Genomic DNA, 14,410 nt, shown 5'->3' on the forward strand with positions numbered 1-14,410 from the left:
ATCTATATGTTGCAAAAGTGAGCATTCAGTTTGTTTACCAAATCAGTATTTGTTTTGCTTCAAACCCATCACCCCCAGGGTGCTGTGTAGATCTAAATTTCATGTGAACAACTGATGATTTGGAGGTCTAACAGTCTTGAGGTTGGAGAAGCTATAGCTCACATGTGTAGCGATTGTGGGAGGTCTCTGAACGTACTACTAAATTACAAGCACATAGTTAAAAACCCAAATGCTTGCATCTGATTTGTATACAATTCCCATTTTGAACAGTAAAACATCTTGTCTCCTAACAGGTAACAGTTATGCTTCTTGTAATTAAAGAGAAAGAATGTGATATATAGTATCTGCATCTCTCACTGACAGGGAAACCTCCAAAGCTGCATTTGAAAATCCATAATTTTGGGTGTAGTAAACTCATAATAAAAGACCTACACATTCCACACATGTATTAGTTGTTAACTTGTTTCACTTGAGTGTGAAACATCAAATCCAAAATGGAAATTGAAAGTTTGTGTAAAGTATCATGCTGAAAGGCGGCACTTTTATTAGCATGTGTGGGAGAGTGTGATTAAAGACCATGCAGACAGCCTTAAGCCTTATACAGTATATCCAAGTATAGGCCTCATTAACATTCAATGGAGCTGTCATGGATGGGTGGACATAAATGATTTACAGTTGATGGAAGATTCTTCCTCAGGCGGCGACCACACTGCAAGCTAATTTGGTTCAAGGATAACATCTGGATGTTTTTATATTACTTTATGATTGGCTTTTTACTCACTATAGTAGTTGTGTGAACTGCAATAATGTTGGGCCTACATAGCAGTGTCACATGGCAAATTCTGTTCAGACAATTCGGATTCTCCTTTTGAAATATTCGAAACACCAAAATCTCTGATTAATCAAATCACATTATTTTCAAGTTATGTACTACATATATGTTCCTCTCATGGTGCATGGTGGTCTAAAGGTTTCCAAGAATAAACCTTAAGAAAATCAACAAAGTGTGGTGTAATGTAAACGTATCCTCAAGTCATTAAAATCCACAAATTCCCAGAAAAAATACTAGGAGCAGACCTCAATGATACTCTGTAGCCCTGACTCATTGGTTACATACATCGTCATAGGAGGACTTTTAATGGAAAAGAAAATCAGAGGTCCCTGATGTTCCCAACATTCCTGACATGAAATTACAGGTTGTAGATTAGGAAATAGTGTACAGAGTCTCTTTTTTGAGGACTTGAATCTCAAAATCCATAAAAATCTTGGTTATGGCCCTGATAGTATTTAGTTATTTTGGATTTATATGTATAAGAGAAAGCCTCTCCGAGGTCCCTGAATTTATGAAAACTAGATAATTTCTTTAAAATATTAGTTGTAATCTGTGTTGGAAAGTAATTAAGTACATCTAAAGTAGGCCTGTGTAAAATTGTTACATGTACTTTACTTGGGTATCTTTACATCATGCTACTTTACATTTTTCTTTTGTCTGCAAATTATCCACTTTTTACTAAACTACATTTATTTTATGTGTTGAGTTACTAGTTACTTTGAAGATTTAAGTTTTAAATACAAAATATAAATCAACAAATACAGATTGAAATGTGATTGGTTAAGCTACCCAGTAGCATATACAGTTAAGTCATAAACACCACCTTTACCAATTGCATTGAAGTGATGAACACATAAATGCTTCAATATTTTTTAAAACAATCATTTAAAATATATTTTGCTTACATGGGCCATTCTTCATAATGAGTACTTCTACTTTTGGCACTTAAAAGTGCATTGTGATGCTAATACTTTTGTACTTTTACTCAAGAACAATTTTGAATGAAGGACTTTTACTTGTATCTGAGTATTTTTACACTGTGATAGTGCTACTTTTAATTGAACTTCCACCTCTAGTTGCAATAAAGAATGACATTACAGTACATTCACCAAATTGTAGAACAAGTAATCATTGTACTAGGCAATTATAACAGAGACAAAACACTCCTAAATTGACTTTTTCTGGGAAGTTACCTAGTCAATACTGACATATCCATGTAAAGCCAGATCGGAGCCAGACAACAGAACAACCTGACAAATAGTCACTCACAAACAATGCTGTTGAAGTAGCTAATTGTTCAGGTCACAGTGATATACATTTGGAGTATTTTCCATCAAAGGGCCACACTCTTTGATCAAGCCTAAAATACTTCTCACTGTGACATCAAAAAGATGTAACTATTTAGCTCAATGATTTTCTGTGCTATAACTGAAATGTGAGGCTCTCAGCTCACCTGTGGTGTACTTATATTCAGAGTGCTCCAAAGTAAATGTCCTTGTCAGTCCTCAACAAATAGAGAAAATGTGAACCCAAAATACTTCTTATTTGCTTTAGGGATCCAAGCCTGACCAGTTTGGTCAAAGAAGGGGGAAAATGATTCATTAGAAACATCTCAAGTAACATGATTTGCAATATGTCATGAAAGAAAAAAGCACGACATAGTATAAACATGAGTATAAACATCCATTGATTAAAATGTGTTATCCAACATAGTATGACGTTGCTGCTGTGAATCTAAAACTAAATTGTTGTCTATAAACACACACTAGAACACATAAACGCAGCAATCTCTTAACTCTGGCATTTAGACACTTAATTTCACGGATAAAAACCTTGAGTCTAAGTCCAATGCAGGCAAAATCTGCTTTTGAACTGTGACCTTTAAACTGCAGCAAGCAATTAGACCTCCTTACAGCAACAGTTGTTGTGTTTGGTCAAAAGCTGGCTGTTTCCAGTTAATCATTAAGATGTTCAATGTTCCGTGACGATTCAGGGGGAAATTCTGTCTGTTTGTTGGTATTGTGGCATCTGTGATGCAACCAAGGGCAGCTTAACAATAGATTGTTCCAGGAATGTGTGATAAGTTAACCACCTGGCACATCTAATGTAGTCTAATGCAAGTCTAATGTAAGTCTTGTGTATTCAATCTTAACAGAAAGCATTGATATAAGACAAATTGTAAAGCACTTACGCATCACTGTACACTGTATACCAAGGCGGTTATGCCATCACTTACTGTACGGAGGCTCAGTCACTGGTACTTTTTCATTTACAAAGCCATGTTGGATAAACTACCATCTTATATCTGCTCCCTGATCTCTCTGCGAATTGAAAGTACTTATTGCCTGAGATCGCATGCTGTGGTTTTATTAAATGTGCCAAGTGCTAGGACTGTCTTAGGGAAGAAAGCTTTTAGATGTGCAGCTCCACTAACTTGGAACAGTCTGCAAAAAGAATGGAAAATTACCAAGCTAGTACCACTACATGTTTTTAAAGCTCGGTTGGATGCTACAAAATCAGATGCTGTTGGTACCTGTACATGTGGTTAGATATGTAAATTGTAATCCCTGTACATTTTGCTGTATGATGTCCTTTTATTGTTCTGTTGTTTATGTTTTTATGTCTTCTTGTGGAACCTACTGCTGCAGGTCTCCCTTGAAAAAGAGATCATTGATCTCAATGGGATTTTACCTGGATAAATAAAGGTTTTGAATTGAATTGAGAAGATGTTATTGCATCAATGATCGAGAAACACTCAAGATCCCAAACAAGATGTTAACACTAAACCAAATTGTTGGTGGTGAAACGCAAACCACAGACTTATACATACTTATTTTCAGTCAGAGAGCTAATACTTTATAGTGTTGTGTAAATACTATTCTATAACACATAGGTTTGAGCAAGCTCTCTGATTGGTCAATAGGCGTGTTTGATTCCACGATCAAACAACGATCAAATAGAACGTGGCTAATCACAAAGTATCCAGTGGCCTACACACGCCACTAGCCTACCGAAACTACTTCCATGAGCCTACATCGTGTGGTTTCCATAGCGACGTTTAGCGACACACAGCCGTTACACTGTCATTGTTTCTTGTTGGAAATCGGTAGCTACAAAATGTCAGATTTTAAAGTTAATTTTGATTTGTTGGGGGGCCTCAGTATTGATGAATGGTTGGACATGGACACAGACCACAAAACCAACGAAAGATTTGCGGCTGTTTCAAATGACGAGTTGAGTGCGTTGGAAAAAAGTGTGGAGCAACGCGCTTTTTGCCGGTCCGGGACACGCCATGAAACGGCCACTGGAGGAAAGCTCTTCCTATAACGTAGACCTACCCGTGAACACCACAACACCACCTGCAAAAAAGTCTGGCATGGAGTTCATGGAGAGCTGTTTCAAGAATTGTACTTTTAATGGCAGCATGAACTTCCACCTTCATTCTGAACCCAAAATGTTTCAGCACCATGGACAGCCTGATTTGAGTTGTTCTGCTAATCCCACACAGTGATTACTCAGATATTTAAATAGCCTAATTCAATAATTGTTTTCAATAAATTGTTTTCAATAAATTGGTTAATAATATATTATTTACTATAATTATATCAATAACTGTAAGCGGGGTAGCAGGATTGTTCCATTGATCGGCTATCGTTACCATGGGAACTACTTTCTAGGAACTACTTTCTGACGGAGATTAACTCAAGCAGAAAGCGTAGGTTTGGGAGCAAATTAGCCCACATGTTGAAATTATTTTACGATATTGTTGATTACAATGATAGTTTGTGTAATAGAATCGCAATCATACACGAGAGGCGTCTCCAGTACAGGCGTACGGACCTCGGCGCAAGCGCCTCGGTCCTGCCGCAGTACTGTCGTACCAATAATGACGTTCAAGAACGGCCTCTCGTGTATGATTGCTTAAGCACAACACCTAAAGGTTCAATGGTAAAACCTGGGGAGATAAACATGTATTTGTACAGTGTCATGGTTCTTCTTTTTGAAGAGTTTAAAGCACCACTAATCTATATTTGTTCTACTAAGAAAGTATCCATTTATTTGTCACAGAGACCAATGGCATTTTACAGCTATCTAGATTGTTTAAACATCTTTCAGCTCATTGTTTTGGTTTTACAGCCCAAAAATGTATTGTTTTAGTTCAATCTTATTGTTCTCTTCAGTACTGTTCTTAGCAGTAATATATAAACTATGATAAAGCTGTAGGTACACCCAACTGCCAAGCAGAAAACAGATAGAGACTAGCTGGCGAACACAGTGGATAATTTGGCAGCTAGAGTGCACCATCATTTCAGGAGATTAACAACATTAGCAGGGATTGACAGGGCCATGAATGTAATTGCTCAGGGCCGGTGAGCTTTGACTACCATCTCTTCTACGCCGCCGTCTATACGCTCTTTTTAAATATCCTGGGAGGTAGAGTTCTTCCCTCAGGTATTAAAGTAGTAAGTATTATGATGTTCATTTTGAGCAGGAATTAGTAAGGGTGTAAAGATAGCTGTCCTGGTTTAGTATTGAAATCAATTTAATTTGATTTATGAAAAACATATTTCCCTTACGTCAGGCAAGGAGTTTTAGCTGTTGTATTATTGTGAGTCCAAAAAAAGTCCATCACACATACAGTATAGAACATTCTGCAGATCTATCTAAAACAAGGTTGTGTATATATGTTGACTGAAAGGAAACAATATGGTCACCATAAATGTTTTCCTAAAATGTTTTGAGGAAATGCAAAATATTGTAGGATCGGTTGGAACGCACTTGTTAAGGTTTGGTCAGCAGTTGGATGAAGTTTGTGTACTTCAAAGGTAACTCCACAGTTAACAGTTTACTATTTTTCCAAAACACATTTACCACACACCCCAACCCCCAGACATCCACACATGGGCACCAACTGTGTACCGTTCAGCTCTCTGTATATCACCACCCTCCAGTTGGTGCAGAGCACTTCCAGATTCTCGGGGGAAAGTAGTTTATTATGATAACATAAGAGTCCCAAATTACTGAGCAGGATAACTTGCAAGACAAACTGCTAGAACACTCAAAGGAGTTCGGAGAAGACTCAAAATAGCACCCCACACTTGGAGCTGGTGGGCGTGCTCACATGTTCGCAGATGTGTGCATGTGCTCTTTCATTCAGCTACTTGTTCTTTTCAAGTTACCACAAGGGGACATCCCATATACAATAAGAATGTGGGCTGCACTCCAGCAGCAGTAGCGTTAATTTAATTAACTGCCAGAAGTGGAAAGCGTTTTTAATTTTACTGTATGACTTAACATTGATGCATGTAATCCTCTGTCTAGACCGCAAGCCTGGGTTTCTGTTAGAAATAAATTGGTGCTGTTTTACGTGTCCTGGGAGATTCCAATATCCCCGGAAATGTTTACGTTTTATTGAGTCACATAAAAATATTTAAGGCCACACAGCATTATAGTAACACAATGAGGCAATGAAGTTACTGCATCCAGGCCTTTCATTGTTTAATTGTCTTGAGGTAGCACATTTAGATTAATGCAGAAAAGTCACATGACAGAACAGTTAAGTTATAAATATATACCCTCAAAAAGACTGCATCTTTTAAGGCGAGCCAGTTCACTGGATCTGGTATATCAGATATAGATCTTATGACTGTGTAGTAAATATGGATCAGACAAGCTTTAAACTTTATTTGCTTGAACTTGATCTGAATGTAATTATTTGAGTGACGTCATCTCAGGCAAATATCCCCTTTCTGAAAGTAGATGTTGATGCAGTGGTTGAATGAATAGAAAAAGTGAAAATTGCCTACTAGGGCCTTGCCTACTTTATAATTATAAAGAGATAAGAGGGAAAAGGAGAAGAGTAACTGATGAGCTCTGAGATCAGTCACTGTTTGAGCCGCTTCACAAGCACACTAACAGCCAATTGTCATAAACACACAGTCAGTGCAGTCCTACAGCTAACATGTGTACCGTTGTTTTTCTACGTTCAAGTGATTAAACCCACACAGAAAAATTCAGCAGTAAAATTGTTCAGTAGAAATCAAATGTACTTTCTCTCTGAACATATTTTGAGAAATGTGTGCTTCTAGCTTTGTCAGCCAGGCCTTATCACCCAAATCAATTGTGGACTTCACTTATACTCTTGAGGCTAAATGGGAACGAATACTGGACGCCAGGTTCAAACTTCACGTTGAAGGTTTTCCCAAAAGAGTTTAGGCTGTTAAAGCAGCATTAGAGTCAGGAAGTGTCCTGTCTGCACACACATTATTATGTATTTTGTGTGTGTGTGTGTGTGTGTGTGTGTGTGTGTGTGTGTGTGTGTGTGTGTGTGTGTGTGTGTGTGTGTGTGGTGTGTGTGTGTGTGTGTGTGTGTGTGTGTGTGTGTGTGTGTGTGTGTGTGTGTGTGTGTGTGTGTGTGTGTGTGTCAGGGTCTCTAAAAGCTACAGTCTGTACTGACCTTTGGTCCTGGTGTTCCAACCAGTCCTCCGCTACCTGGTAGTCCTGGCTCCCCCTGTTTGGGCAATACAACACACTCTGAGAGGCAAAGTAGAGCAGAGGCAGCCAAATTCAACACTATCACAGTAATAATCAGTCTAACTTCCAACAGTGCACTCTGACAGGAAGAAGAAATCCCCAACACAAACATACATGCTTATGGATTAGTAACTCTGCATCTGGCTTGATGTTGTTTCATCTGGCATCATTTTTATTATCATGATTTGACACCTCCAATTTCAGGCTTTAAGATCCTTTAACTGTCAGTAATGCTTGTTCAATGCATATTGTAGACAATGGTAAATATAATTGGATCTTACCATTGGCCCAGCTTCTCCTGGAGGTCCCAGCTCACCTTTGTCAGCAGGAAGACCCTGTATACAAATACATCTGCTAATATGTGTTGTTACATTTAATAAGTTCAATTTAAAATCCAATACGTTATTTTGTATATTTATTTGTTCCCTTTGGATGCCAAAACTCAGCAATACAAACCTAGAATAATATCAAATGTTAGAATCAATCTGAGCAAGGACATCCACTATGGCAATGCTTAACATTAAACAAATATATAATAAGTCAACTTTCTTATGTCCTTGTGTAAATGAGTACTGCCCCTGTCATTGGCATGTTAAATCGTAGCATATGGTTCATATTCACACGTTTTTTTAAATTGTGATTTGTGGCCAACCAGGGATAACCTGAGACGCCTGCTCCCTCAAATCGAAATGGTGCCTTGCGCTACAGCAAAAAGTGTCTGTCTGTCTGATTTGGGTTTTTTTTGTGGTTTATAAAGTAAGGTGTTCAATATCGGCTTAACTTTTGTTTTAACCATGGTTGTATGAAGAGTCTGACCTTGGTTCCTGGAGGTCCGGTTTCTCCTGATAAACCTGGTTCGCCTCTGTCTCCCTGGGTAGAAACACATTTTGTGAGTACTGACAAGGAGATATGAAAAAGCAATCACTTTGATACAACTGCTTTTTTAAATACTTACTTTGAGACCTTTTAGACCAGGGTCCCCACTTAGTCCTGCGGGGCCAACTTCACCCTGCCAAGCAAAGTGAACATAGGTAAGAGCATGTAGAGCAAAAATGTCAGCAAAAGTTTGGTGAGGAGGACGTACAAATCCTAAAGTTCGAAAAGGTCACAACCAAAAGATCTTGTTGTGACAAGTAGATATTTCAAATGACCAACCTACTAAGTGTGTGTTGTGTATGTTTTGTTTTAACTCCAGGTCCAAGAAATTCCAAAGAATAGGAACACTATCAAACACCTTATTGGTAATAGAGTCAATAAAGTTACAATATATGGATGTCATCAGATCATCGTATAAGTTATAAAGTTCTGTTATTGAAAACTGTGATACCATGATTAAACTGCAATGTGATTTTTTCTCGCTATGCAGAGCTGTCTGTGTACTGTCATTTGAAGGGAAAAAAGACAGCATTTATTGAAAACATGTACATATTTTCCTGAATGTAGTTGTTTTCATACCGGACCATAGAAATGAAAATCATCATGAACCTGAAGTTTGGAAACTGAGCAAGATGAAAATCAGTCAATACTGGAGTGGACATGACTTTAATTTCATTGATGTAAATGTATTCCTCTATTTGGAGTAATTGAAGTTTGGTAAGATCCACGTGGAAATGCGAACTTGCATGTGACGATTTTAAAGTGTAATGCAATTGATTTTTCTTACCTTCATCCCTGTAAATCCAGAAGGTCCAAGATCCCCATGCGTCCCATCTTTACCCTGGTGACAAAGACAGCATAAGAAGATTTTATAATGTGCAGTGCAAATGAAGGAGACTGGTGACAACATTATCAAGTGGTGAAAAAATAATGAGGTGATGGAAAAATAATGAGTACTTACAGGCTTGCCATCAGGTCCTGGTGGTCCTTCCCTCCCTTTCTCCCCTCTGAAACCCTGTAACATTAAAACACTGCATCATGACACACAGAATTGTATCCTTTTAAAATAAAGAAAAGGCCAAGCCATGTTAGTAATGAGTCTCTATGGCTGGCAATGTTTGTTTGTTTGTCAGTCCACAACTTCAGTCCAGACAAAAAATATGTCAACAATATTTTGGATGCATTGCCATGACAGTGAGGGTTTCTGGACGATATTTCATCATTTCTCTGATGGTCCCAACATTTCTGAGTTTTGAGTGAAATGTCTTCATTCGATTGGATAGATTGCCATGACATTTTCACAATATGCTGTACTGTAATAATACTTTGGGAAACTGCCTGACTTTTTTTGTTTGCACCATCAAATGTGCCCAATGCTTTGGTCTATGACCAAATATCTGTAAAGCATATGCGTTTCCTCGTTAGCATCACTTGAACTTTGTCTTTACTGCAAATTAGCAAATGTTAGCTAACATGCTAAACTGAAATTGTAAACCTGGTTAATATGTTAACCTATAAATTATAAGCACCGCCAACTATCATTATGATCATTTTGTTACCACACTACGTTTATAATTTAGCTCAATACAGCTGTGCCCAGGGCCGTTTCTTCCTATATGCGGACTAGGGGGCCCCCAAGCTGAAAGTTTTTTTTTTTTTTTTATTCATCCGAAAAACAATTTTTTTTTAAATTCATACACACAAAGATGAACAAAATTAGTAGAAGCGGGAGGGCTGAAGCATAGCTTGTGGAAAGTAGCCCTCCCGTGCATCATCCTAATACAGCGGCATTATTGCGTCAAAAACGTATAGAACTTAAGGAGTACAAAGAAATAAAGAAAACAGGAGAAAAAATTAAATAAAAGTTAAGGCAGGAAAACAATACATGCATATATATATGAAAACTAGATATAGGGTCATTTTCTGCACATGTCAATAGCAGTTTCAACTATCTTTTTTTGGAAATTAAAATGTCTATATATACATAGGTCAGGGGTCGGCAACCCGCGGCCCACGGGCCGCATGCGGCCCTTTAAGCCCTCTGCTCTGGCTCCCTTGAGCTTAGACAAAAATAAGAAGGAAATAAAATAAAAGTATTTGTAGGACTATTTAGATTTTGTTGCATGGTTGAAAATGTTTCGTATCTTGTATTTTGAGGTGATACTGTGACACAAAAATAAAAAACAAAACGGTTTTAATTAGGTCAACTAAAATATGCGTCACATCCTGCTACGGTACCGCACGAGCACCTTTTCTTGGAGGCGAATAACCTGACCCCCGGCTCGATGAGCGAACTATGGATAAATCAAAGAAAAGTACCGGAGGAACACAGGATTTAATTCTGTGTGGACAGAGTTATCTGCTTTCACAGCAAACGATGCTGGTTTACCGGTATGTTTGATATGTAGAGAGAAGTTGTCAACGGTGGTGCAGCCTTTACGTATCGAGGAACAACAAGGGAGAGGAAGACAGCTGACGATCTTCAGTCATAATTCAATGGGGTATGTAATTTATTTCAGAAAACACTTTTTGTTATATTCCATGGAATGCTCTTAACGTCCCGATAGCAATGGATATATTAAATGCTTTGACAATAAATACATACAAAAATTAATCTGTGGAAGCCGTAGCGCTGTAAAAAGCACGACCAATCATCTGAGCCGGCCTGGCTAAAATAACTGGATGGCCTACCTGCCTGTCAGCCTTCCATCTGTGCACAAACTTATCTCGTGCCCTCATTGGTCATGTGTGCGTTCGTGTGTGTTGGAGGAGGGGCTCTGTAAGGAAGTCTGAAGGAAGAGGCATATTTTTTCCGGTTGTGTACTTTCAAATTCTAGCGCACTCGAGCTGGTTTCTCCATTCTTACCTACCTACCCTACCTTTAACTCTTTTTAGGGTGCAGCTATATGTTTTATTTATTTTAAAGTGGGCCCATTTTAATATTTTTTTTTTTTCCTTCAAATGTGCAGAGGACTCCCCAAGTGTTGTGTTTAACTTATTTGAAAGTAGGCCTGTGTATTATTTGTAATTCTCCTTATAAGAGTTATTTGTTTCTTATTAGAGGTTAACAGTTTTATATCATGTAATAAATAGCCTAATAAATGCAAAAAAACTGTAGTTTTTGTCTGATATAACAATAAAAAAACTATGAAATATGTTTTGCGGCTCCAGACAAAAACATTTTTTGGAAAAAGGAGCAAAATGGCTCTTTTGGTCAAAAAGGTTGCAGACCCCTGACATAGGTACACATGCACTTGGCAAATGAATAATAATATATGCATAATTGCATATAAACATTGTGAACACTTATTTTCAAGTGACTTTTTTTACATTCATATGTTCACGCTGTGGTTTGGAACTGCTTTTGAATGTTATTAGGCATTTTGTTTTGGAAAATGTTGTGCATAATCAGTACTGTTTTAAGCTGTACTATCTCAACACATTTTAATAGATTGAGTTTTTTAGATATGGGAGTTGTGTGTTCATATTTACCAACACCACAGACTATTCGTAATACTTTTTTTTGGGATGTTATTATTTTTTGTAGATTTGTTGAGTACGTGTTCCCCCATATTGCTGCCCTATTTCGGAGCAGTAGTAAAGGTAAGGGAGAAATAGAGTTAGAGTTATAAAGAGTATATTTTCTTTAAGAATGTTCTTAGTATGATACAAAATACCTATTGTTTTTGACAGTTTAGTCTGTACATAATTTATATGGTGCTTCCAATTGAGTTTTTCGTCAACAAGCAGTCCTACAAATGTACATGCACCAACTTTTTCTATCTCGGTATTGCAAATCCGTATAATGCAGTCATTTCTACTATCAGACTTTGTATTGAATAACATGTAATTTGTTTTGGCCACATTAAGGGATAATTTATTAACTGCAAACCAGTTACATAGTATTTCTAATTCTGCATTCACAATTTTAACAAGATCGCCAAGATTATAATGGGAGCAGAGAATTCAAAGTTCAGGTTCAGCCTCAATATATTTGGGGAGAATTAAAATGAGCCATCTTTATTTGTAGACAGCCAAGCCCCCTCCTGTGAGTGTTCGGTGAAGCATTATATGCTTACAAATCCAATGTAGGATATAAACACGACTAAACTGCAATGATAGCAAAGCTGTGGCTTGGGTTTTTGGGGTAATAAAGTCCAAATCATCGTTGGGCTGACAGCTGAGAAAATGCTGCATCTCTTGCATTTATTGACATAGAGGAGCCTTATTGTTTACCTTTTTAATATAATTTTTTGTAATTTTCAATTGCTTGGTTTTCGTGAAATTAGCCTGTTTTCCTATTAAAGTGTAACAGATTGATGCATCTCCACAGATCATCTTAAAGGCTTCGGAACCCCCCCCCATTGTAGTTAAAAAAACTGTCAAAACTAGGGCCCCCAAACAGCATCTTGCATAGGGCCCCCAAAAAGCTAGAAACGGCCCTGCCTGTGCCTATAGACTTTTGTTCATACAGTAGATTATAACTCAATGTAGCATTATGCTAAGAGATGTATCTTGAAGCGGCTTCAAGGCAATGATGTTTAAACTGCTAAAGAAGCAACATACAAGTTATAAGTACAATGAATTTTGATTCTTATAGAACACGTCAGCAACGTATCGTATGTATATATGTGTGAGTGCTTCTGTGTGTGCGTTTGTGAATGTTACCATGCGTCCTGGTAGGCCCGCCTGCCCTTTTGGTCCAACTACACAGTTGCAGTCTTCTTCTTCATCTGTAGCTGTTCGATTCAGAGGACACTAAGGAAAGACAGACACAAAAACTGTATTCATTTGTATACAAAACACATTCAAAGCTTTCTCATTCCTCAATAAAGCCAACCATAAAGCGGATATCAACCAGTGTCAGGTTTAGGAATATAGAAACGTAATTTTTACATCCAAGTTTTCTTACTGTTTAAATAAGACGACTTTCTTCTAATAGATTCAACTTCAGTCCCAAGAGGAGATTTGATCATTGCTAATCATATACATTTTATATATTTAACTTTGAATCGTATCAATTCAAACTGTATTTTGAAAGTATGCAACAAAAAAAGATAAAAAATGCACCTACCCTTTCATCATCCTGTGAAAAAAAGAGACAAACATTTTAGTTATCATCTTGGTGGCCTCATGCATGCAGACATGTACATGTTTTATTAAATGTGACCTTTCCAGAGGAGATACACTTTTTAGGTCTTACCACAGAGTAAATCTCACAGGCTGTTTCTCTTTCACTCTGATGGGGATCACAGTACAGACGCAGCTTCTGAATCTCTACCTGAATAAAAAGACAAAGAAAAGTAGAAATGTGGCGAGGAACGTTTGGGACAAAGTAATAGATGATTCATGAAATTAGTCAATATGTACCACGATCCCAAAAATAGGAAGACTGAACAATGACATTTTGATTGCTGAAAGATAAATATAAGAGTCAATTAAATGACATGTTCATTGATTTGATTAACCAACTATTAAAGCCAGATATTGTATGATAACCTTTTATTACATATTTGTTGTTTATTGGGCTGCAATGGTGACAATGTTAATCTCTTTTATGTTAACATTGAAGAATACAGATGATCAAAGCGAGTAAAGAAGAAAGTGAAATATATTTGATTATTTAAAAGAAGGGCGATGATATCACAGTATGTCCTGTATAAATGAATAGCACGATAAAGATTGCTTTCTGAGGTTTGAAGGGATGCTGGAATATTTAATTATATTTTAATAAAATGTTTAGTTACATCTTATTTAACCCTTGTGTGGTGTTCATATTTTTGTTACTCAGCCAGTGTTCGTGGGTCTGGTGGACCCGCTGCCTTTTTGGGCTTCAATTCAACACAATCAAACTAGTTTATGTTAAAATACTCAACAGATGTTTACTTCATCCCAATTGCAAGCAATATAAACAGCATATATGGTTCATATTTGCCCTTTTACATTTGTTAGATCACATTAATGAATTAAAGTGCTACTTGTGTTTTTGCCTGCTGACCGGCTGGTCCTGTGGCTCGTCTTTTTTTTGTAACTAGCTGATGCTCAATCTCATCCTCTTCTTCAAAGTCACTGTCAGACTCAGAATTCTCAGAAATGTGATCCTCACATTCTGAAACATCTTCCTCTTCCTCTACATCATCATCAAATGGTTCTCTCTCTTCCAAAATC

At 37.4% G+C, this 14,410-nt stretch overlaps 1 protein-coding gene across 3 annotated transcripts in view; it reads right to left on the minus strand.

The window, feature by feature from the left end:
• The window catches only part of si:dkey-225n22.4 (collagen alpha-1(XXI) chain), a 70,163-nt gene that overhangs the window by 42,735 nt on the left and 13,018 nt on the right, over positions 1-14,410 (minus strand). For all 3 annotated transcript variants that reach the window (XM_034238474.1, XM_034238473.1, XM_034238472.1), the window contains exons 10-18: positions 13,446-13,523; positions 13,317-13,328; positions 12,911-13,000; positions 9,204-9,257; positions 9,030-9,083; positions 8,322-8,375; positions 8,183-8,236; positions 7,648-7,701; positions 7,290-7,343 (exon numbers count right to left, since the gene is read on the minus strand). In XM_034238474.1, coding sequence (XP_034094365.1) covers positions 7,290-7,343; positions 7,648-7,701; positions 8,183-8,236; positions 8,322-8,375; positions 9,030-9,083; positions 9,204-9,257; positions 12,911-13,000; positions 13,317-13,328; positions 13,446-13,523 — 504 coding nt within the window. The remainder of the gene's footprint in view (positions 1-7,289; positions 7,344-7,647; positions 7,702-8,182; positions 8,237-8,321; positions 8,376-9,029; positions 9,084-9,203; positions 9,258-12,910; positions 13,001-13,316; positions 13,329-13,445; positions 13,524-14,410) is intronic.

This window comes from Gymnodraco acuticeps, unplaced genomic scaffold (assembly GCF_902827175.1).
Source record: "Gymnodraco acuticeps unplaced genomic scaffold, fGymAcu1.1, whole genome shotgun sequence".
NCBI classification, from domain to species: Eukaryota; Metazoa; Chordata; class Actinopteri; order Perciformes; family Bathydraconidae; genus Gymnodraco; species Gymnodraco acuticeps.